The 21,986-nt window shown below is 34.9% G+C and overlaps 3 protein-coding genes across 4 annotated transcripts in view; 2 read left to right on the forward strand and 1 right to left on the reverse strand.

Moving 5' to 3' along the window:
* Positions 1-6: 6 nt before the first annotated feature.
* Positions 7-4,040, reverse strand: LOC126870323 (uncharacterized). The gene is made up of 3 exons (XM_050627910.1): positions 3,896-4,040; positions 3,354-3,604; positions 7-3,296 (listed from the first exon to the last, which is right to left on the reverse strand). Exons 2-3 carry the CDS (start codon positions 3,545-3,547, stop codon positions 2,111-2,113), a joined length of 1,380 nt encoding a protein of 459 aa, XP_050483867.1. The 5' UTR covers positions 3,548-3,604; positions 3,896-4,040; the 3' UTR covers positions 7-2,110.
* Positions 3,992-10,816, forward strand: LOC126870251 (protein GPR107). Of its 2 annotated transcripts, none has more exons than XM_050627791.1 (10): positions 3,992-4,181; positions 4,633-4,743; positions 5,282-5,445; positions 5,515-5,639; positions 8,041-8,273; positions 8,357-8,490; positions 8,581-8,848; positions 8,930-9,202; positions 9,281-9,453; positions 9,611-10,816. In XM_050627791.1, exons 1-10 carry the CDS (start codon positions 4,092-4,094, stop codon positions 9,771-9,773), a joined length of 1,734 nt encoding a protein of 577 aa, XP_050483748.1. In that variant the 5' UTR covers positions 3,992-4,091; the 3' UTR covers positions 9,774-10,816. The 2 variants fall into 2 exon arrangements, with proteins under 2 accessions (XP_050483748.1, XP_050483755.1); XM_050627798.1 differs by having other exon boundaries at positions 9,623-10,816.
* Positions 10,817-10,953: 137 nt separating this feature from the next.
* The window catches only part of LOC126870300 (probable G-protein coupled receptor B0563.6), a 28,662-nt gene continuing 17,629 nt past the window's right edge, over positions 10,954-21,986 (forward strand). Inside the window, exon 1 of the mRNA XM_050627879.1 lies at positions 10,954-12,996. The gene's annotated coding sequence lies outside the window, so the exon portion shown is untranslated. The remainder of the gene's footprint in view (positions 12,997-21,986) is intronic.

Below are 21,986 nucleotides of genomic sequence, written 5' to 3' on the forward strand. Positions count from 1 at the left end.
CAAGTGAATTATTAATCGACAATATTGTTCAAATTTATTAAAAATATATAATCATATCTTATTTTCTAATCAATCACTGTATTCCAGGTAACTGTTTCTATCTTACATCACCGATCTACGTAACAAATAATTAGGAAATTTCTTTTTTTCCTACTCTTAATCTCGAATATGTCTTACAGTTACGCATCGAGATTAATTATATATATATTTTTAAAAAACCAGGACGAATTATATTGGACGCTATACTACGTTAGTATTACGCACTGACAATTAACAAACGCTACACTTGTCAATTTTATTTTGTCATTTTATTTTCTTGTCGATATCATCACTAATAATTATACTCAAACTTAAAGCTAATTTACAATTCTAAAAAATTCTTAAATATGTAGATATTCCTATAGCAATTAACAAAGATGAAAATATATTGGAAATGTATAGCGAGTTACATGGATTGTTATGGTTTTGCATAACGCTAGCGGTCGTACTCACATGAGTGTACGTAATAGTTGTTTCGATGCTGTTTATTTACCAAGCTATGACATGCAATGGTTCGAGCACTTACTATCAGGAAGTGAAATGTGATCATACGTGAAGAAGCGTCCTGATATAGAAAATGTAGCGCAGGCATAACATCTTATGGGATATCGTGTCACGTAAAGTGTAAAGTACCGATCTTGGAGAAAAAATCCAAGGTTTTGTTGTGTTCTTCGCGATTTAGGATAAGTTTAAAGATTATATCACGAACCATATAACAGACGTAAACATATTATGTAATTTCATAAGAAAAGTGTAAAAAATACTCAACGTGCCACGTTGTGCAGAATAAAATACGTACACTGTAAAAAGTAATAACTAGACTGACGCACATCGAATTTTCATTCTCTAATTACCCCTATATGAATTATTATCAAACATTTTATTTTTACACTTTCGTAATACACTTAAATCAACATTATATTATCTCAAAAAGACATGAATTCGCGTTATCCATCGTATATTAAGATTTGAGCAATAATTGAACGGTATTATCTGCAGCGCCAAGTTATGAAAAAAATAAATAATATTTTATATCATACTATGTACAATATATGTAATGTACTGCAAATTTCTACAAAATAAAACACCTATACGTATCGTTGGCGTTCTTAATTGATTAATGAATGAAAAAAGGAATGAATAAAGCAGATTAAATACAAAGGATTACAATAATAACTATATTGGAGATATATCTTTTAAATCACAAATTCTCATCTTATTAACACATATTATTTTCCTCTTCTTATTTTTAATATTAGTTTCTTTTTGGCAGTGGTTGTGGCAGAGGGATAAACAATTTTTTTAATGAGGCAAGGGGGGAAAAGTGTAAGAAAGAAATGCAATGAACAAAATCAAGATGGTATTTAAATAAACTAAATAACAGCTTTAGCTAGCAGTTTAAACTGTGTAAACTTGGTGTTTGTGTTGAATGTATTTTGAAAACTAAGGAATGTATATGTGTAATAAAAAGTGATCGAAGGTATTTACTATGATTTATTATTTAAAAATGTATGAAGTATTAAAAAATGTTATAATAAAATATAATGATAAAAATGACAGTTTATTAAAAGTATGAAATGTTTAAATTTGGCTCTGCTTTTCAAATAAAATTGTTCTTATAACATACGTATATTTATGCTATAATTTATAATATTATAGTTACTTTGATGCTCTTTTATTATATTATTTTAATTGTTGATTTACATATTTGTATTTAGTGTATCAAAATAATTATTTTTTATACAATTCTTATAGTATTTCCTTTTTCCAATCAACCATTATAGATGTGATAATGCTACACTTTGTATAAAATTCTAGCGAAAATAGTTGACATAAATATCACTGATCATATAATAATTAGTTTAAAAAGGTTAATATCTCAATAACATCTGTAATATTTAAGACTAAATCTAAGATCACATTGAAACCTATAATAAGCTTTTAAGATATTATAATTTTGTACATTTATTTTTTCTGAGTAATTAACGCTAATATTTTAGTCTTGAAAATTTTCTATATTTTAAAGAAAAAGGAACATATATGTAAAGATAAATAAATTATTACATTAAATTTAGAGTCTACCAACAACTTGTACCTTAGCATATGCCCCTTTGCAGCCACTGCCAAAAAGTAATAAATTTTGTTTGACTTCATTTACTTGATCCAATGTAAGTGTCAAACCACTGTTTGTTGCCGCCTCAACTATGCACATTTGTAATGCTTCTTCGTTTAAAGGCTCATAAGGAACAATTAAACTATCAATCTTTTTATGGACCAGTGCTTCGCGAATCGTATTTATGCTTTGTGTTAAATCTATTTTTCGTTCTAGATTATTGTTCACTTCTTCTATGTTGAAAATTGCTATTACGGTGACACATTTAGGTTTTGTTTGATTTAATACATCTATTATATTAGAAAAAATATCTAAATTTTGCATTTTTAAATTTTCCAGTATAATTAACTGATACAAATCAAGTGAATTTGACAAGTATGCATCGGTATGATGGTTCAACAATATATCATATATAAAAATTTTCTCTTTCAGAGGAAAATGTTTTGCTATGATTTGAGCAGTGTAAGATTTCCCAACACCTGTTCCACCTATAAGACATAAAACTTTTAAATAGAAAATATCCTGATTTAAATGAGTTGTAATTTGTGACATTGCATTTCTTTGTCCATTTATCTTTTGCTGTAATTCTTGAGTAGCATTTAAGAAAAACGTTTCACGATTACAAACTGTAGGTATATTCAAATTTAAAAACATTGCAATTATTACTGCAATTATTGGTAATATGCTCAAAGTTAAACAACCACAGTAACACATATTTATCTTCTTTTTTGGAGAAATTTTGTTTTTTAATACTAGTGGCCTACATTTATTTTTTATGTCTTGATATGTCTTCTTATTTATAATTTTTGTATCACTGTTTGGTTTAATTTCAGCAGTTGTTTTCTCACAATTTCTCAGCTGTACAGAAGGAAAATGATCTTCTTGATTTATTGTATTTGCATTTGCTGCTGGGCAATGCAATGAAAATCGGGATACATTTGTAGGATTTACATTTTCAACTTCATCGAATAGTATCTCATTTAATGGTTTGTTTGGTATAAATTTTGGTGCTTGTAATATATTGCTATTTTTGCAGAATTGCCTATTAAGAGATGTAAACGAGTCGAAACAAGGTTCTGTTATCATCTGATGCTCGTTAAAAGTTTTATTATCGGTTCGCTTAATTTCGGACGTTTCCACTGGTCTAAAATTAAAAAAATAATTATTCGTGCTGTCATCAAATCTACACAATAATATCTACCTTGCAGTTACATGTTCATTAAAAATGTGGTCGTAACTGTATTGTCTAATCAAGTTAGGCTGAGTTTCAGATTGATACATCTGTTTTATGGAGATTCGTTGAGAAGATGGTGTTTGCGAATAATTAACATCTTCTGTTATTTTCCAATCAGTGTCCGAATCTAATAATTTTAATGATGCAAAATGTTTTTCCATACCAATACTTATAACTCAAATCACTCTATACAATATCATTGGCAAATGAAACATAACCTGAAATTCAAAACATTTCCGCTAAAGGAACGTAAACAAATTAATACAATTTATGTATTACACTACGATTTTGAGATTGTCTATTTCGTCGATAATCTTAAATCATTGTTAATCATTATTTTAAAAACAAATTACATGGAAATTATAAACATTGATAAACTTATATTTGTTATAGATTACATTACTAAGAAAGAAAATAATTTATTTGAGTTTAAGTGATATAAACGACATATATATACATATATTCATATGTATATTATGTTTGTTATAATAATAAGACAATAATCTTACTTCTGCTTTAAAGATACATAAAGAAGATTTAAAAAATCGCGCGTAGTTCAATTCATCCGTTCCGTCTATCACGTTGATATTCCTGCTGTTCCAGCTCAGTTTCTGCTCGTGTATCGATGACCGCAGGTTGTGTGTTGCAGATATGATTATTTTGTATTTTCGTGATGTGACATTTTTCTGGTGAAAAGCAGCAAAGATGCAATCGACGCAACTAGTGATACGATGTTTCTGGGCTATGTCAATATTCGTATTAGCAGCGGGTAGAATTCACAAACTCGAATTACGGGTTAGTTCAAGGAATCTTCAGCTATAACCCGTGTAGTGTATATCTGTATATCTACCCATTATTTTATTAGAATTCCTTTGCTACGTCAATCGCATTTCAACCGGCCACTAAAATTAACTTTGTTATTCGGTTTACACGTATAAAGTGATAATCACATTAAACTGAGATAAAATAAGTTAATTATGTAAACGAACGATATATTACATACGATAATATCGTACTGACATTTACGTTCATAGTTACGATTATCTAAATGGTTGCAAACGTAGTAAACAATATAAAAGATTCCCGCAAAGACTTTATTAAAAAGTTGCAGCATATAGGTTATAGCCAGTTGCGTTAATTGTATAAATTATTGTCTTTAGAGAACACTTTCCTTTTGTCGATTAATCATAGGTTACGGAATTTTGTTATGTTTATACATATGTACTTGTAATATTGTATGTTACAGAAAGACGTACGGCGATACATTGCGTTAAGTACCTTTGGTTTCTACAAAGGTGGTACTCTCGATGTAAATTTAACAAATTTCAAAGTTGACCCATTTGACGAGAATGCCGTGGTAAGTAATCGCAATGTGAATATATTCACGCGTCATTCATTCACAAACACCTGTTTCCATTTCCGTCATTCTCATTGCTGCACTGCCGTCAGTGCTTTATTCACAACGGAGAATGCTTCGCATGTAACTGTCAATAAAAATGCGCACATGTGTGATACGCACTTCATCTAATCAATCAGTTGGTGCGTCTCGATATATGGTATAGGATCATATCGGCTAATTCGTCGAATATTAGGTTGCCGTCGCATAACATTTAAATGCATAGCCATAATCAGACAACAAAATGTGAACGTTCGTAATATGTACATTTTTTCATAAATATTTGATTAAACCCGGTAAACTCAAGTTCTTTAACATGCTCTCGGGGCTATAATCCTGATTACGTTCATGCTCAAGGGTACAATACAGCAGCGCTTATTAACGTATTTTCAGCCTATTTTATAAAGATTACCATTTCTAATTACAAAATGCTTTTTCGAAAAAATCCAAAACCTGTTTTTCTTCTTATAATTGTGCACTCTATACTTTTATGGTTTAGTTTGGGTTCACCTTGGATCGTACCCTAACCGATGCGATGAATCCATATTTAGACAGTCACTGGGAAAGATGTGTACTCGAAGACATTTCGAGCGTCAGGCCCGATTTCGATCAAAGAAATGACAGCGCCGTAATATATTTCACAATGGACCTCAAGAACAACTTGTAAGTATCGATACTTTACATTTATTTCGGAAATTCGATAACATAAATGTATGAGAAAACGTGTTTTAGGTTGAAGATAAACTGTAGTCGAAACTTACACATCGCACATATTTATAAAGATTTCAGCAACGTGTTTCTAATTCGGGAAAGCAGAGATTCTTTTCCACCCAGGTTCAGCGATAACGGTCTTCCGGGTGAGTTGAAATTTTCCAATTATTTTAATTTTATCGATTAATTTATAATAGAATTTTATTGCAATAAACACTGCTTTTACAACCGCTGTAACCATTGCAGCCGTTAATCCAGTATTTTGTCAAACAAAACTCTAAGATATTATATTTGAATTGAAAACAGAATGTCAAGTTATATTTAACTATGTTATAAGAATATTTAAAATAACATTGTAGTTAAAAGTTCAAGATCTTGGAACTGTTCCTCCTATCAAACAAATCTTTCTTTCTTCGGTTTCGGAAAATTAACAAAATTTCGTTGATTTCTTGAAAAAACTTGTATTTTTTTACTTCTTTTCGGAAAAGAGAGGTACATTGTTGTAAAAAATGAACAGTGTTCAAAAGTGGATAAATGGATTTAATATGTCGATCTTGTAGTACACTGTTATTTTTGGCAAGCATCCAAACGTAAGTATGTATGTTTATAGTAGTTGCGGGAAAGATACCATTAAATGGATGAAGTATTACTTCGTAGTATGTCATAATTTTCGCAAATTTCTTATTTGTCTTATCTAATTTTGTTTTCTTATCCGATCGATAAAATATTTGTGTTTAATTTTAATTATCAATCTCACATAATTATCTAAAGATTTTAATTTTACAATAAGTATGACGATTCCTTTTATTATTCATTTAGAAATATTCAATTAAAAGATTGTTACATATCAATGAAAGGAAGGATTTAAATTTCTGAATAATCTTAAACAACGTCAACCTACGAACTTAAATAGTATATTATTTTTGTTACAAGTTATTTTTGACACAGTTTGCTACTAATATTAGAAACTTGATTCAATCGTAACGCAGACTAACAGGTGGAAAGTAACAAGTTGGCATGAATTGCATTGATCGCGACCTTAGAATATGTATGTATATGTGGAGGATTGATCGAGGATAGATAGTGCGAAATAACGAGAGCGAGATATTGCTGTCGCAATCCGTCAAATATATTTCGAATAAATAAATTAATTAATTTACAGCCGTTTATACGTTGGTATAAAATACAAGTCGCGGAATAAATACTCGTTAATGTTCATCGCGTAACTCGATAAATACTCTGTAGATAATATTCGATACTCTTCGATACTCTGCGATACTCTGCGATACTCTCTCGCTCGCGATCGCGTCCATTTATTTATACTGGTCGGGGGAGAGTCGGAAAATTCAAATTCATCTTCATTCGACGGTTGCCTGTAGCGGCGGCATTGTTTTGCCCGGAATCAATTTTGTTCTTACATTACTCGTAACCTAGCGGTCTTGATACTCCGAGGCAAAACAACAACATGATTTGAATTATCCTCTGACTCATGTGCCGCTACATATATATGTATGTAACATTTCTTTTACAAAGAAATTTTTATCGATGTATACGATATATAAATATTTCGTGTGTATCGCATAATTTTATTTATACTGTAGCTTATAGTTGTAACGATCATAAGAACCTATATTATTGCGATAATTTATGAATGACGTAAATCGAATGCCATCTGCCATTAATTGCTATGTTTTTTATTCTTGTTATTTGAATTTTTGTTATACTGTTTGCATATAATAGACGTATGCATTCTCTTGATACCAGCATGAGTTCACTCTACATTTTAACCCACTAGATCATTCGCTCCTGTGTATACGCATTTACTCATACTGCATACTATATATGTATGTATTGTATGTGTACATATATACCCAACTAACGGTAAGATAGCACTACGAATCATCAGATATTTTCATTCAGTTGTACTGATACATGCTTAACATTGGACTTGCGTATCTATCTTATCTGACATTTAACATGTTTAATTGGTTGTCGAATTGATTCTACGAATTGATCGCTCGATGATGATAGCGAAATATGACAGCACTTTGTAACGTTTCAATGTTAGATTGATTTCGATCTTAACAAGAGACTTCTGCTTCTTACTCATTATAAGAATTGATAAATAAAAATTTAGATACGAAATTTGAACTTGCATTGCTATCAATGCAAACTTTTAACTTAGTTTCGCATGGTCGTAGAACTAAAAACGAATGTGATCGATATGTTATGGAATGTGGACCTGAAGCGACATCGGTGATCGAACACCACTAAGATGAGAGTCGCTATAATTAACGTGACTCGTCCTCAATGTTATAAATACCTCGAAACTCAAGTATTTTTGAGGGTTTGGTTAGGTAACTGTCTTCTAGAGTATTACATTTCATGCCAATAATATTTCAACTGGATTATACCAAACTTACGACTAATATTAAATTAAACCGTTTTAATGGATTTCCAAATAAAATAACAATTTCTTTCATATATTCTTCCTTCTGGTAATCTCTGAAACTATTACGTATCACTTATAGCGTAATTTTTCCACAGGCAACGAAAGAACTAATATCGAAGATGAATCTGAGACGGGGTCAGACGGTAACATTTGTTCTGGTCAAACGACCCCGTTCGCGATGACCGTACAGACCGTGAAAGGAGAAAAGTATTACAATACAAGTTTTTCTATGTATATTGCCAGTGCGGAAGAAGAAGGTCTCTATTCTCTTTATTTCCATAATTGTCCGAATTATAAATATGATTCCCAGGTAGCATTTGATTTCACGGTAAGAATTTGTTTTTTCTTTTTTTGTAGCAATCTTAATTTACTGAATGTGACATTGTGATAAATACGATGTATAATTTACAGATACAAATATCGGAAATTAACAATGGAAATTTCCTCAGTGCAGGTGAAATGCCTTTACCAGCTCTATATTTCATGATGGCACTTTTATTCTTTCTGTCAGGTTGTTTCTGGGTATTTATTCTTAAGAAGAGCAAGTAAGAGTTTTGTCTACATTTGTACAGCAGAGGTTCACCAATATGACAATGTCCTTCTCTCCTTCGAAACTCATGGATGTTTTTTTTTAGGCACCCTGTTTTTAAGATTCATTACTTAATGGCGGTTTTGGTGTACCTGAAATCCATGTCATTACTCTTCCATGGGATTAATTATCATTTTATTCAAACAAAAGGGGAGCATGTTGCTGCTTGGGCAATTCTATATTATATCACACATTTATTGAAAGGAGCCGTACTTTTTATCACCATTGTATTAATTGGCACTGGATGGACATTTATTAAACATATTTTAGCTGATAAAGATAAGAAGCTCTTTATGATAGCAATACCATTACAGGTTAGTATTTTTATACGAGACACAGGGAGAAAAAAAGAATCGATATAGGTAGATACATTATGACATATTGTCATCTGTCAGGTATTGGCAAACGTGGCAGAAATAATAATCGAAGAAAGCGAAGAAGGAGATATCGAGTATAGAACGTGGCGAGATGTTTTTATTCTCGTGGACTTGCTTTGTTGCGGTGCTATTATATTTCCAGTAGTTTGGAGTATTAAGCACGTAGAGGAAGCTGCACACATAGATGGCAAGGCAGCTATCAACTTACGCAAGCTCAAGCTTTTTAAGCATTTCTATATTATGATATTTTCTTACATTTACTTTACCAGAATCATAGTGTACTTACTTAAGGTATAGCTTTCGTTACATTACCACTATTTTGACCACTTTGTACAAAAGAGATTTCATTTCTGTTATTCTGTTTTATAGATTACAGTACCTTTCCAATACGAATGGTTAGATGAAATGTTCCGAGAAATGTTTACATACGTCTTTTTTGTTCTTACCGGGTATAAGTTCCGAGCAGCATCTGCGAATCCGTATTTTACATTAACTAACGATGAAACAGCTCAGGCTGACGAGGACGACGAGATGGATGTCGTGTGAGTATTCACGTATTTGATATTTTTCTCCTACTTATGAAAAATCTTACCGTCATATAAAAGAAGCTATTTTCATTCGTTATTTTCAAATATTTTTAGCAGTTTTTACTCTATTAACTATTTTATACTTTGGCCAGTTCTAATGTGACGATCTCAGTCTTTTTTCCAGTGTTTCCGGAGGTAGCGGTGTCACCGAAGGTCTCAGTAAAGTGAGCAAGGTGCCGAAAGTTTTGAAGCCCATTACTTCGGATGTTCCATCCACTCAGGAAGAAAGAGACTGTTTGTTTAATAAGACAGAATCTTCTCACGACTATGATTGAACTATCTACGATGTAGGAGTTGGTCGTAATGCAACGATGATTCAGTATGGATGAACGTAAAAGACTACTTTTCTGTCGTGTGATACTTCAAAGGAGTGCCAGCAGTCAACAATAACACTTATCGTGAATAACATTTGAAAGCTGTCAAACGAAAACAAAAATATGTAGTTAAAGGTAGCATCCTATTGTTTGTTTCATATATTTTTTTTATAGCAGAGAAACCGATATTTTATTTATCAAATGGTTACACATTTTATTCCTCTTTGTCCTAGAATTGCAGAACATATTTTTAATTCATTTTAATTTGTATTTAATATTACACGAGAACCTTTGGGTTCAACAATTAACGAAAAATTGTCTCTTATTCGTCTTTTTTGTTTATTTAACACGCAATAGAATTTGTTCTGCGTATACGCAAGTGTACAACATTATCTGTTTTCCAATATATAACTTCAAATTGGAGTTTAAAATTTAACGTAATTCACAAATACTGGTAGAGAAGTATTATAGATATTGGACAGAGCTAATCTAGGTGGTTTTAAAAGTTTAATGTTTTCGATACGCGATATAATGTGATTATACGTTTAGAATCATACTTGAATGCAAGCTCAATGAGAGTAAATTCGTGTTTTGATATGCGTCTTGTTGTAGCTGATTTTTCTTAGGCATTTAGCAAAACGGGAGACATTTCCATTTATGTTTCCCACAATAAACTTAGTTTTCTTCGAAAGAAGGAGTCGCGCTTCAGCGCTTTAGCAATCTTGTGATAATTGATGCATCAAACTCGGTGTATCATGATCCATTTTTGTAAAGCACTTGATAACCTTTTATATAGAAATAATTATTGTGTCAAAAAAAATGTCATATGTTTTAAAACATCTATTGTGTCCCATTACGAAATACTGTGGTTATTATTACTATTCTCCGTAATGTATATTATAGTAATTATCGTTATGTCTGTTACTATTAGTACTTTATTATATGTAACAAAAGGGACACGCAAGAAACGAGGTTTGAGAAATAAAATGGATATTTTTATGAAATGTCTCGTTTCTCTTGATACTATTATACTTTTCCCTATTATTGTGCAATAGTTTAATTTAAATGGTATTTTTAGACTCAGAGAGGTATAAAATAATTATTCCATGAAATGGTTTATTAGGTTCTTTTCTATATATATACATATACCACACAAATTTGTGATTTTATGATTTTTAATGTCTTATACTACTCTTTGCGTTCTGTTTCGAGTAGCATTTATAAGAACTAGTAAGTACGTACTGTACTAAAAGTTCTAGCGTAATCTTCGTCGGTGATATAAGCAAATATTAGTATACTTCAGTGACGAGCATAGGATTCTCAAAAAATCGGTTAATATGTTCGTATTTTGAGCAGGAAGTTATACTACCGTGAGTTTAATTCAAAGAAAAAAGAACACGGAATTACAAAGTAATTTAAGCAGCAGCAACTAACAAAGCTGAAACTTGATAGTTTATTTCTAATTTTCTAACAACGCGAATATAGTGAATGTTCACGATGAATAATATCTTAATGACGTAATTTTAAGCTATGGATAGCAGCGACACGGACTATCACGCGTCATGCAATATCGAACAATTACACACGCATGGATGTGCCCGATTTACAGAGTAGAACACTGTGGGTTGACGAATTATGACAAGAAATGCATTTACCCCTACGATATCGACCTTAAATTGAATAATAAATTAATTAATGGCATCGAGCCAGTAACATCGACGAATTACTGTGGAACATTTTTCCCGATAACATTAAATCTTTATATAACATTTTTTTACGTTTATAAATTTTGATTATCTTGAACGAGCAAACAAATCCTCCACCAACAATGCGTCTACTATATTGTCGTTAAAAAACGTTAAACAACGCTGTTTAACCATAAAATCGCGTCGTATCAGTCTTGAACACAAACGATTCAAAGTTACGCATTTACAAAAACAAATAACGATAAATACTTTATTAAAAATTCATGATAACAAACACACGAAACAAAGTATCGTTTAGCGCGTTAAAATTGCTGTTACCTAAACGAATGATAAGAAAGTGCGACGAGTAAGTATTCAACTTTGCGGTAATAATAGTTAGGATTAGGATCAAAAGCGAAGGAAAACCAACGATAATTGTAATCGCGTGTGATTTTTCCAAATAATCTCGATAGATTTTTGCCGTAACCTTCGAATAGTTTTAACCATTTTAGACGATAGTGTTAAAATGTTTAAACAGAAATATGTTAGTCTAGGACAGCTTTTTCTTTAATATAAATATCTTTGTATTACATCGACGAAAGTATATCGAATGGATAGGTGATAATTACAAATAAAAATGTGGATTTCTAAAACAAAGTTGTGTTTATTGTAACAACTTTTCGGATAATTCGGCTATTAGACGTACACGTTGCGTTAACTAATCGGTTTGTTAATCTTGAATTACTAAAATGCCATTGAATCACAAACTAATCCAAGTAAGAGTGAGAATAATAAATTGCTCGACATAGCCATTGTCCTAGTCCAGTGTGGCGCAATGGGAGGATCTCTGGAAGATGCGATGAGACTCTCAACGATCTCTAGTTTCTCCGAGTCGCAAAGTGCATTCGTATCATTGAATATTCCTGCGTTTACTCCCATTGGTATCGTTTTCCCGATCTTCTTTACGAAGATATTTCTCAAGTACGCGAGACAACATAGCCGACAATAACTGTCTGATCCGCCTGAAAATATTTACTCAACGTTGCAGAAAAACATTTCTCCTTTAACTTATCATAACCTTTAAGAACGATTCGAGGATTTTGGCCGCGTCACATAGTTCGATAGAACTTCACGCTTCCCTTGAAATCGATCGTGTTAACGAACTTGATGTTTATTAAATTCTCGTATTTTTCTAAAGTACATCCGTTTTGTCGTGAACGATATCCTGGAGCATGCGTCGCCCCGACTCAGCGCAGCGCGGCGCGGCGTCCCGGCATCCAAGCGACGTGCCTACGAAACTCGTCGCGGAACTCTTCAGTCAGCGTCGCGACGCGTTGCAAACGTCTTTTCGTTCGTTCGACTGGAAATCGGTACAAGATCGACAACTTGCACAATTTTCAATACGCGTACATTTTTACCTGTAACTGTGCCGTTAACGATTGTTTCCGATTGTAACGATCACGTGCTATTAAAGCGTACTATTAAATGTGTCTCCGAAGGTACGTACGATCATATTACAAACATAACGTGCGATCGTTCGCTATAATTGTTTGTTACGTACAAGCTTATTTATTTACCCCTACGATATCAGGTCGTTTTACATCGCACGTTCCACTCGCCTTCATATTAATATCAAAAACGAAGAGAATATTAAACGGGAATATTAAGAATGCAGAGGCTGCAGTTCTACGACGAACAAATACCGGCTACCGTTGATCCGCGCTAACGTATTTCGCTAACGTGCTTCGTTATTCTGCGTCTATCTGTTCTAGCTCTCTCTCGCAAGTGGATGTCAAACGCCACACAAATACCTCAGCTACTTTCGGCGAGAAGCATTTACTCGGTTATGAATCCGCTAGAAATTACATTTTTCAAGCATATTTGCGAACGTCTGTCAACCATATCTGCCTTAGTGTCTAGGATTAGGAAGTTTGGATTTATTTCGCTGATATAATCGAACAAATATATATTTAACATATAACAAATAAATATATATACAATATGTATATATTAGGTTGGCAACTAAGTGATTGCAGATTTTATCATTAGGTGGTAATGACGAAATCCATAATCACTTAGTTGCCAACCCAATATATATAAATACGAATCGGTAACTATGAATCGTTAATTGACATAGATTTGCAAAAGTTAAGACGTTGATGAGAACAAGCGGATTGAAAAGCGTTGACGGTAGAAGGAAGATGACGTTATAATTTCATTGTAATTGAGATTAGCGACTGTGTATGCGTGTCACGAAGGAACAAAAATTGACGCTGTCGCGTAACTACCGCGTTGCGATATTTCTAATTTTGTCTGACACGCTGTCGTGTTTTCTATTATACAGAATGGGAAGAACAGGACCCGCGTTTGCTGTTTCCGGGCACGATTCTTCCCTGATCCTCCTGCAATTGTCTGTAAACCCTGTCTCTGAATCCCGTGTTTCCGATCTTCCGAGGAGTAGAACGTTTAGCCATTGCGGAGAGCAGGTCACGGCACCGGCAACTGTAGTGACGCGAGTGAAATTTCGATTTTAATATTCATACGTTATCGACGACGTTCTTTCATTCGATGAAACGACGTGATCTTGTTGCGGCACCGTTATTACCGATGCGTCTCGATCCCATTTGAAATCCATTCACGAGTAACGTGTCTGAGGAAAAACAGTACGGGCACTCGTCGAACTTAAATTAAAAATGTTGCAGGCGCGCGACGTGCAGCGAATAATTCTAATCCAAACGAATCAGACCGTCTACAATGGAAATAACCAGTGAGTAGCGAACTTACGATATCTCGAACATCGCTGACTAGATTACAGTTAATATTTATGGCTACACGAGCACAAAGACCGGCGAAACTTGACAAAACTCGATGCACGCCCGGCCAACTTGCAAACGCATTGGCCAAAGAAATCGAGTAAAAAAGGCTGTATTCTACTGGAAGAGAATTTGCAGTGTAGTTTCATAAAACTTTCTCCGTAAAGCTTTCTCATCGTACATATACAGTACATAGCTATAATATAAGCGATATCTGTCTGTTGTTGATAACATCTATCAACGTTAATCCAACGACGATTTACTGGAACGAACGTTTTTCCAATCGCAGTGAATATTATCGTGTCCATAACCCGAAAAGATTGCCAAGTATGGAAATTCAAAATTGTACTGTTTCTTTCAAAAGCGAAAAGTTCGTATGCTACTTCGAAAGTTGGAAATAGCAGAATTTCAGACGATCAACTAGATCGGTAACCGTGTTAGACTTTAGCCCGATACTGTTCGATTCGATTGTTCGTTTTCTCTGGAAAATCTGGATGGAAAATAAGGACAGACGACAGAGCTGTGTTAATCTTCTTGCAGTCGGTGCCTGGAAGGAAATTCGCTCGCAATATGGCTGATACGATTGGTGGAACGTGAATGTGCTAATTCGAAATGACCGCGTTCAAAGATCAAATTCAGATGCCGGATGGTCCTGGCGAATCCTTTCATCGGCTATTTCATTCGAATTGCCGCGATCTCTCGCTAGTTTTGCAGAGATTCAACTCGTCCGCCGAGATTCTCGCCACGATTATTCCAGCAACGTCTAACATACTGTGACACGTTTCGTCCGGGCAAAAGAAACAGTTTTTTTTTTATTACTTAATTTGTACTTTACAATTTGTCCAGCTGGACATTTGGTAAATTTTTCTAACTTAATTGCTAAATAATATGTGGATGACCACCCCCAGCGGGATACCATCTTCGAGCTTGACTATTTTATTTCTTTAGTAAGGCTAGTAGTGTGTTTTCTTTTTAGTCTTCTTTCTATGAGAGTTTTGCTCGCTTCAGCAACCAGCTGGTTTGGATGTGTTGCCGTTCTTTCCTTATATTTTTCCGCGTACCTGTCGGTTTCTTCTTGACCGTTGGTATTTTTAAGTCTTTGCGTATATCCTCGGTTCTGACATACCATAGGACGTTGACTATTGTTCTTAGTATCTTCGATTGTAGCGCCTCTAGTTTATTTATGTGGCTCATTGCTGCTGTCCCCCATAGTGGCATTCCGTACGTCCAAATTGGTTTTACTATCGTTTTCTAGATTTTTAGTTTATTTTCTATGCTGAGTTTAGAGTCTCCATTAGTTGGTCAGTACATTTTATCCGTATTTTGTCTATAATTGATTTAGTATGTTGTTTTCGTGTAAGTTGTGTGTCTAAGTGGAGTCCTAGGTATTTAACTTGCCTTGTTTGTGTTATGTGCGTGCCATTCAATTGAATATTTGGTGGTTTCCGTTTTCTTAGTAAAAAGAAACAGTGCAACCGCCGTAACCAGATTCGAATTTATTTCTCAACGCTCTACGAGCGGCAAATTACCTTGTAAGATGAGATCTCGTACGATTTGCGTATCCGTTTCAAAGCGACACGAAGGAGACGCAGCCTTCTAAATTCCAAAGAGATCAGGAAGATCCCACCACGTTTGATTTCATCGCTTTAATATCATCCACCAACGATATCTTGCCTCCTTTTTACAGGCTGCACATTTCTCACGTCTCGTTCTTTATCGCTTTGTTTCAATCTCGTTCCTCCTTTAATTAATTTCTCTGCCTTGTTGAATCTCAACGTCGCGTTTTTCAACGCATAAATCTAAATGAAAGGCAGAGCCATTGACAAAAGATGGAACTCGTGCCACAGTTAACCGCCACACGCATCGCGAAGCAAATCTCCAACAATTAATCGGTCTTTGAGATCGTGACGCGCTAAGGATTGGAAAAGCCGAACTGGAAACAGTCGCGATATGGAAGCTTCCTCGCGGTAGTCGCGTTTCATTAGCTACGATCTTGAAAGTAATTTCCAGGGCTGCTTTTCTCGGCTGAACGTCGTTCTCTTTTTTTTCTTTTGCTTTTGAAAGCACCCGAGAAGCGTCGAGTGTAAAAAGAAAAGTGACAAATAGGATCTCGAATCTGTTAGAAATCAGCTTTCAAATGTTTTTTCATCCGATATAGCATGTGCTTGAAGACACAGATAGGTCTATTAGGTTGGCAACTAAGTGATTGCGAATTTTGTCATTGAGTGGTATTGACAAAATCCGCAATCATTTAGTTGTCAACCCAATATAATGATTATGCTCCGATGACTCGAAGTACTTTGCTGTTCTTCCTTTCTCGCAAAGTAACCTGTACCTACTTATTTATCCTGGTTTGTTGGAAATTACGCTGAAATTGATCCTTAACGAATCTGCTCCATTTTTATCTCGAATTTATCACGGACACCGTCTTTCCTTTGTTCGTTCCTTCGCCGTTTCTTTGGATTAACGCTTGTACGAACTGGCGAGAACTGTGCGCGTCTCATTTATTTTTGAAAATAAACTCGTTTTATCTTTAGACCAGGAAGAAGTTTCTAATCGTTCGAACAACTTAAAAAAAATCTTCGACTCTTTACGTTAAGTTCGTGGTATTTCCGCTGTGCAAACGCGATGCAAATACCATCATCGGTAGGACGCACTTTTGCAATCATTTTATCACTGAAACGTCGCGTTCGTTTCGACGTTGCGTCCTCGATAATGTAAAGAGCCTAAGACGAAGTCGTAAATATTTGCTAAATGCATCTGGGACGTGGATGAAAGACAAATGTACGGTGACCAGTGGCGTGGCATCGTCCAAGGGAAGCATTTCCACTTTTAAAACTGCCACATACGTTTGCCCAAGTTTCAACGTTCCAGAAATCCTTTCGATATCTACTCGCGATTCCAACGACCGACGCCGTACAAAGAGCACTAAAAAACGTAGAGACAATCTCTAGATCACGATGATCATGGCGCACAGTACACAGTATAGTAAACTGCTGTTTCGCTAATATATGACGCGCAAGGATGTTGAGAGAGAAAGGAGAAGTAGCTAGCGATATACCGAAGCTTTCAAGGCGAATACTACGAACGTTGGTTTATCGTGGTCGAAGGAATTTACGAGAAATTTCTTCAATTTGATCGGATTAAAATCAAGTAACGCGCGTTTCGTATTACGACCCGCGCACATTTCGCTACTACAAACGAACACGTGTGGTGTTAGTCCACAGAACGAGATTTATTTGGGAAAATACGTGCACGTTACTAAACCTCCCCTTTTCGTCCAGTCAAATTGAATAAACGTTGCGGTTGAATTGAATAAACGTACGAGATGTCGATTATTACATAGGTTTTGCGTTTCGATAAATCCTCGAAAGGGACAGGAATGTATAATGCAGGGTCGGCATTAAGTCACACAGCTGTTGGCTAGACGCAGAAGAAGCGAGATTTGTGGAGAAAACTCGTAAGAATTCGTTAGAGTTTCGGTAGGCATGTTGCACGTGGCTGCAAACTTTCTTTCCTTACTTTCCACAGTGTATCAATTTTTAGCGGCTGACCTCTATAATCGATCAAAGTTGTCGACTCGTTGCAACGTAATTAAGTAACGTAGATATTTCGCCTTTAAATCGAGAGAAATCTTACCGAGAGTATGAGAAACATTACGACCAAGTGGTCGCGTCGCGAAACTAATCAAAATGTAATTCATTCGGTCGTGGCGTCTCCGACAAAATCAAAGCAGAGCCATAACCAATGGAAAAGAGGTACGCGCGTCTTACGATATTTCCACATTTGTACAAATTGTTTCTCACGCCATTTCGAGATAGACAAACGTCCGCGATACTACGGTAATAACTTAACACTTTGACTGTCACGTTGATCATATATGACCGGCCACGGTTTTTCCTGTGACGCCACGGTGGTCATTGGTGACTGGAGCGCTTCAACTTCTTACAATTGTAAAAATTGAATGAAAATTGACAGTTAGGGCATTTTGTATATAACCGATAAATAGAATATACTTTGAAATAAAAAGTGTCCCATTGAACAATGTTATATTTTTATTAGAACGTCAATAAAAAAAAATGAGAACAAATGTTGCACCTAACGGTGCACTGTGTCGAAACACTTTAAACATAAATGTGGCTAGGCAATACAATCTGGACGATAGGTGGTCACCTTTTCGTCCGATTCTTAGCAATTTTTCATCCTAACTGTTTAATATATTTTTTACACCACTCTCTGCAAAATTTTCGTGCCAGGTACGCTTGCCCTTCTTTCTTCTGCGTTTCGTGTCGCCATCTTTGTCGAATAAGTATATTCGACGGCACTGGTGAACGGCACTGTGTAAGGTGCGTTGCGCGTGCCATTCTAAAATCTGATACCTTGATTTTTGTTTTTCTTGCTTGTTTATAGAGTATCATCGCGTTTGAAATTGATGTATTTAATAATAACTCTAAAGCTAATTTTATATACCACTCGAGGATTCTTCTATGTGGTGTAGAATATGTTATTATTCGATCTAATAAACCTACAGCACATTTTCCTCTGTTGTAATCTACCATTGGTTTATCACAAATATAATTTTTTTTCCGGGCCTCTATTATCTCAGCCGAATGTTTCGTCGAAATCATAAAAACAATCATAATACTGTTTACTAATATCTTCTACAATATATTCTGCACGTTTTGCTTACGACGAAATAACGAATGCGAATGGTGTTACGACCGTTCGCGGAGAGACGCGATCGCGAGGAAACGCGTCAACGAGAGGCGTAAATTCTCGCTACGATTCTGATAATCGATCGCCGCGGATCAGTCGTTCCCCTGTTTCGATTAGGATAACAGAGGTAGTTCAAATGATTGTAACACTGAATTAACAGGATTAATATAGTCTTGTATTTTTAACAATATTTAAAATTAGAATTAACACGTTACAAATGATTTAACGATGATACCAATTAGTTTGTTATTATAATCCAACTCGACTTTATGATATTCCTCGACCTTGATTTTATTCCTCTGAACCTCTCGATACATTCGGTTTGAATCCTCAAATGATACTGACTGCCCTTTGATTTTTTCCTTTGTCCTCTCTGCGAGACGAGCCCCACCGCGCTCGGCTCTTGCAACCGTTCGCGCCTATGATCACGTATGTCACCTTCTTTGTGTAGATAAAATAACGGACCGAAGGCGTATCGATGTTTCTAGAACTCACTGCTTGACGTCAACTATGTGTTTATCGCTACTTTGTGTATATCTCGACGGCCATGTAAGACGATCTGTCTGCGACATTGTAGTACCAAGGGAGACGTTTGGGAACACGGCCTATAGTGAGCCTCCGGGCGTAACAAATGGTTTGTTGAATTAAACGAAGCCTTGTTATAATATGTCACTATCAACAGTTATCAAGGCGCTACCCGTGACCACAAATAATATAAACGGTCCATTGGGGAAAAATGTTATCTTACATGATCAATTTATTTTGCCATTATATGCTTTGAATAATAAAAATACTCCCGTGTCATGCTGAGCGAAACATGTGATTTTGGCGTGGCAGTCAAAATGTTAACCGTGGATAACAATCTATGGAACACGCATGATCGATGACAGTCGGTTGGTAAGAAAAGCCATGTATTTTACTTTCTCGAAAATTCGTCTATTACGTTACGTATACGTCGTACGTTACGTTACATTACGTTACGTTCCTCTTCCAGACAGCTTTATTTTTCCACGTCGTATAATACCGCTATTATCGTCCACTTACCACACTTTTTCTCTTCTGCTCTTCCCTCGGTTAACGATCGTGCGAGATCGGCTCAAAGGAAACATTACCCAACACAGCGGTCGAACGAACTTTCATCGGAATCCCTCTGAAAATTGCGCATTCACCAGGGAAAAACGTATCGATGTCACGGAGATTATTAATGCGGTACTCGTATATTCGGTTCGATAGAAGCGATTAGATTTCAGGGCATTGGTAAATAAATTATTAGGGTAATTTTACGAACCTAGGGAATGGAGCAAGTGGAGGAGATACGAGCGTTTACGGTGGTGTAAAGAAAGAAGCGGAGATCTTGTACAAACGAGAATCTTTATGAAATCTACGAAAGACGTAAAGTTACGGTTGCCTCGTTGCTTTTCATATTTTATCTTTCTAACTCTTTCTGCCGTCACGATACATCTCGCGCTTCGCTCGGCTCCTTAGAATCGTTTCTCGCGGAAAATCTCCGCGTTGCAAGGAAAGTTTGTCGACTTACTTGCGTAAACATACTCGTGAAATATTTTTATAACGCGTTGCTCTCTGCATCCGAATCGAACGATCGTACAAGCGAACAGATACCAAAATTCCCGCCATGTAGAAATATCTTCAAGCGTAAAGAAAGAACAGCAATAGCGGCGCACGTCCTCGTACAATATACATTTAACTATTTTCCCAGAGTTCGTTTAACCCTTTGCACTCGAGGACTTTTTCGGCTGGACGTAGCGACTACTCCGGGTGATTCAGCGTATACGCGACGCGTGTCTTACAGCTACTGTGAAATGCTTTTATATGCAAATTAACTTACCAAACCTTTATATTCTAATAATTTATCTATATCTACATCTTTGAAAATAGAATTTTGTAATATTAATTTCTGTATTTTTGCTGTAAAATAATTTATAAAACACTCACCAAGATACATTCTTGAATATAATTGATCTCATTTTTCAACAGTTTAAGATTAAGTTCTTCTTCATTTCAGCTAATTTCTGCCATGATGCTAACTTTTGCCATGATCGTCGAATCCGAACTAACGTTGAAGACATTTTAACACTTTGCCAACCGAATAGAGAGATCTCCCTTTTTGACTTTAGCAACGCGTTTTCTTTTTCGTTGTTATTATCAGTTATTGTTTACCTGGAATTGTTGTCAAATAATTGCACTTTTTCTGCATTTATAAAGTACAGTATATAATAAAATACACCAATTTAGTGGTGTTAAAAATAATGAAAAAGTTACACTATAAATAAAGTTATAATCGAATGATACAACACTGTAAAAAAATATTAAAATACGCTATGAATTTTGAATTTCACGTTCAAGTCGCGTTACGTATCTTCAGTCATCTTTAACCCTTTGCACTCCCATGTCGAGTGCGACTCGACATCAGTTTTTATCTCAGGAGCTCCTTTGTCGAGTCCCACTCGACATTCTTTCATGTCCAGCTTTTTTAGTGAAACGTGCGAAAGAAAAGCAGGACTGCATCCTGGAAATTGTTTCAAGATATATCATACATTTAAAAATTACAAAATACAACAATAGTGTGAATAAAACTAGTATTTAAATGAATTTCTCTCTTGCTTTATTTATTCAAATTGTCTTATTTTTTAGTTCAAGTAAGTTTCAAATAAAACACTTAAAAGCGTTGGGAAAAGCTGCTGGTAACGAAATTGAAATAAAATTCGGAGTGCAAAGGGTTAGTATTTTTAATTTTACCTATATGTCTTTACACTTTTAATTTGATGTTTCGTACAAACAATATATGAAATCGTTAAATAAAATCATTACCGCAAATATAATTAACCACTTAAACAATTTCTAGACTTCTCTGTTTTTTCGAGTAGCGAATATTAGTCCTCGATATTTGAAAAATTGCGCGGTGGAGACGTATAGCTCGCTGTGTTATGTTAAAGTTAAAG

The sequence above is a fragment of the Bombus huntii genome, chromosome 1 (genome assembly GCF_024542735.1).
Source record: "Bombus huntii isolate Logan2020A chromosome 1, iyBomHunt1.1, whole genome shotgun sequence".
Taxonomy (NCBI): Eukaryota; Metazoa; Arthropoda; class Insecta; order Hymenoptera; family Apidae; genus Bombus; species Bombus huntii.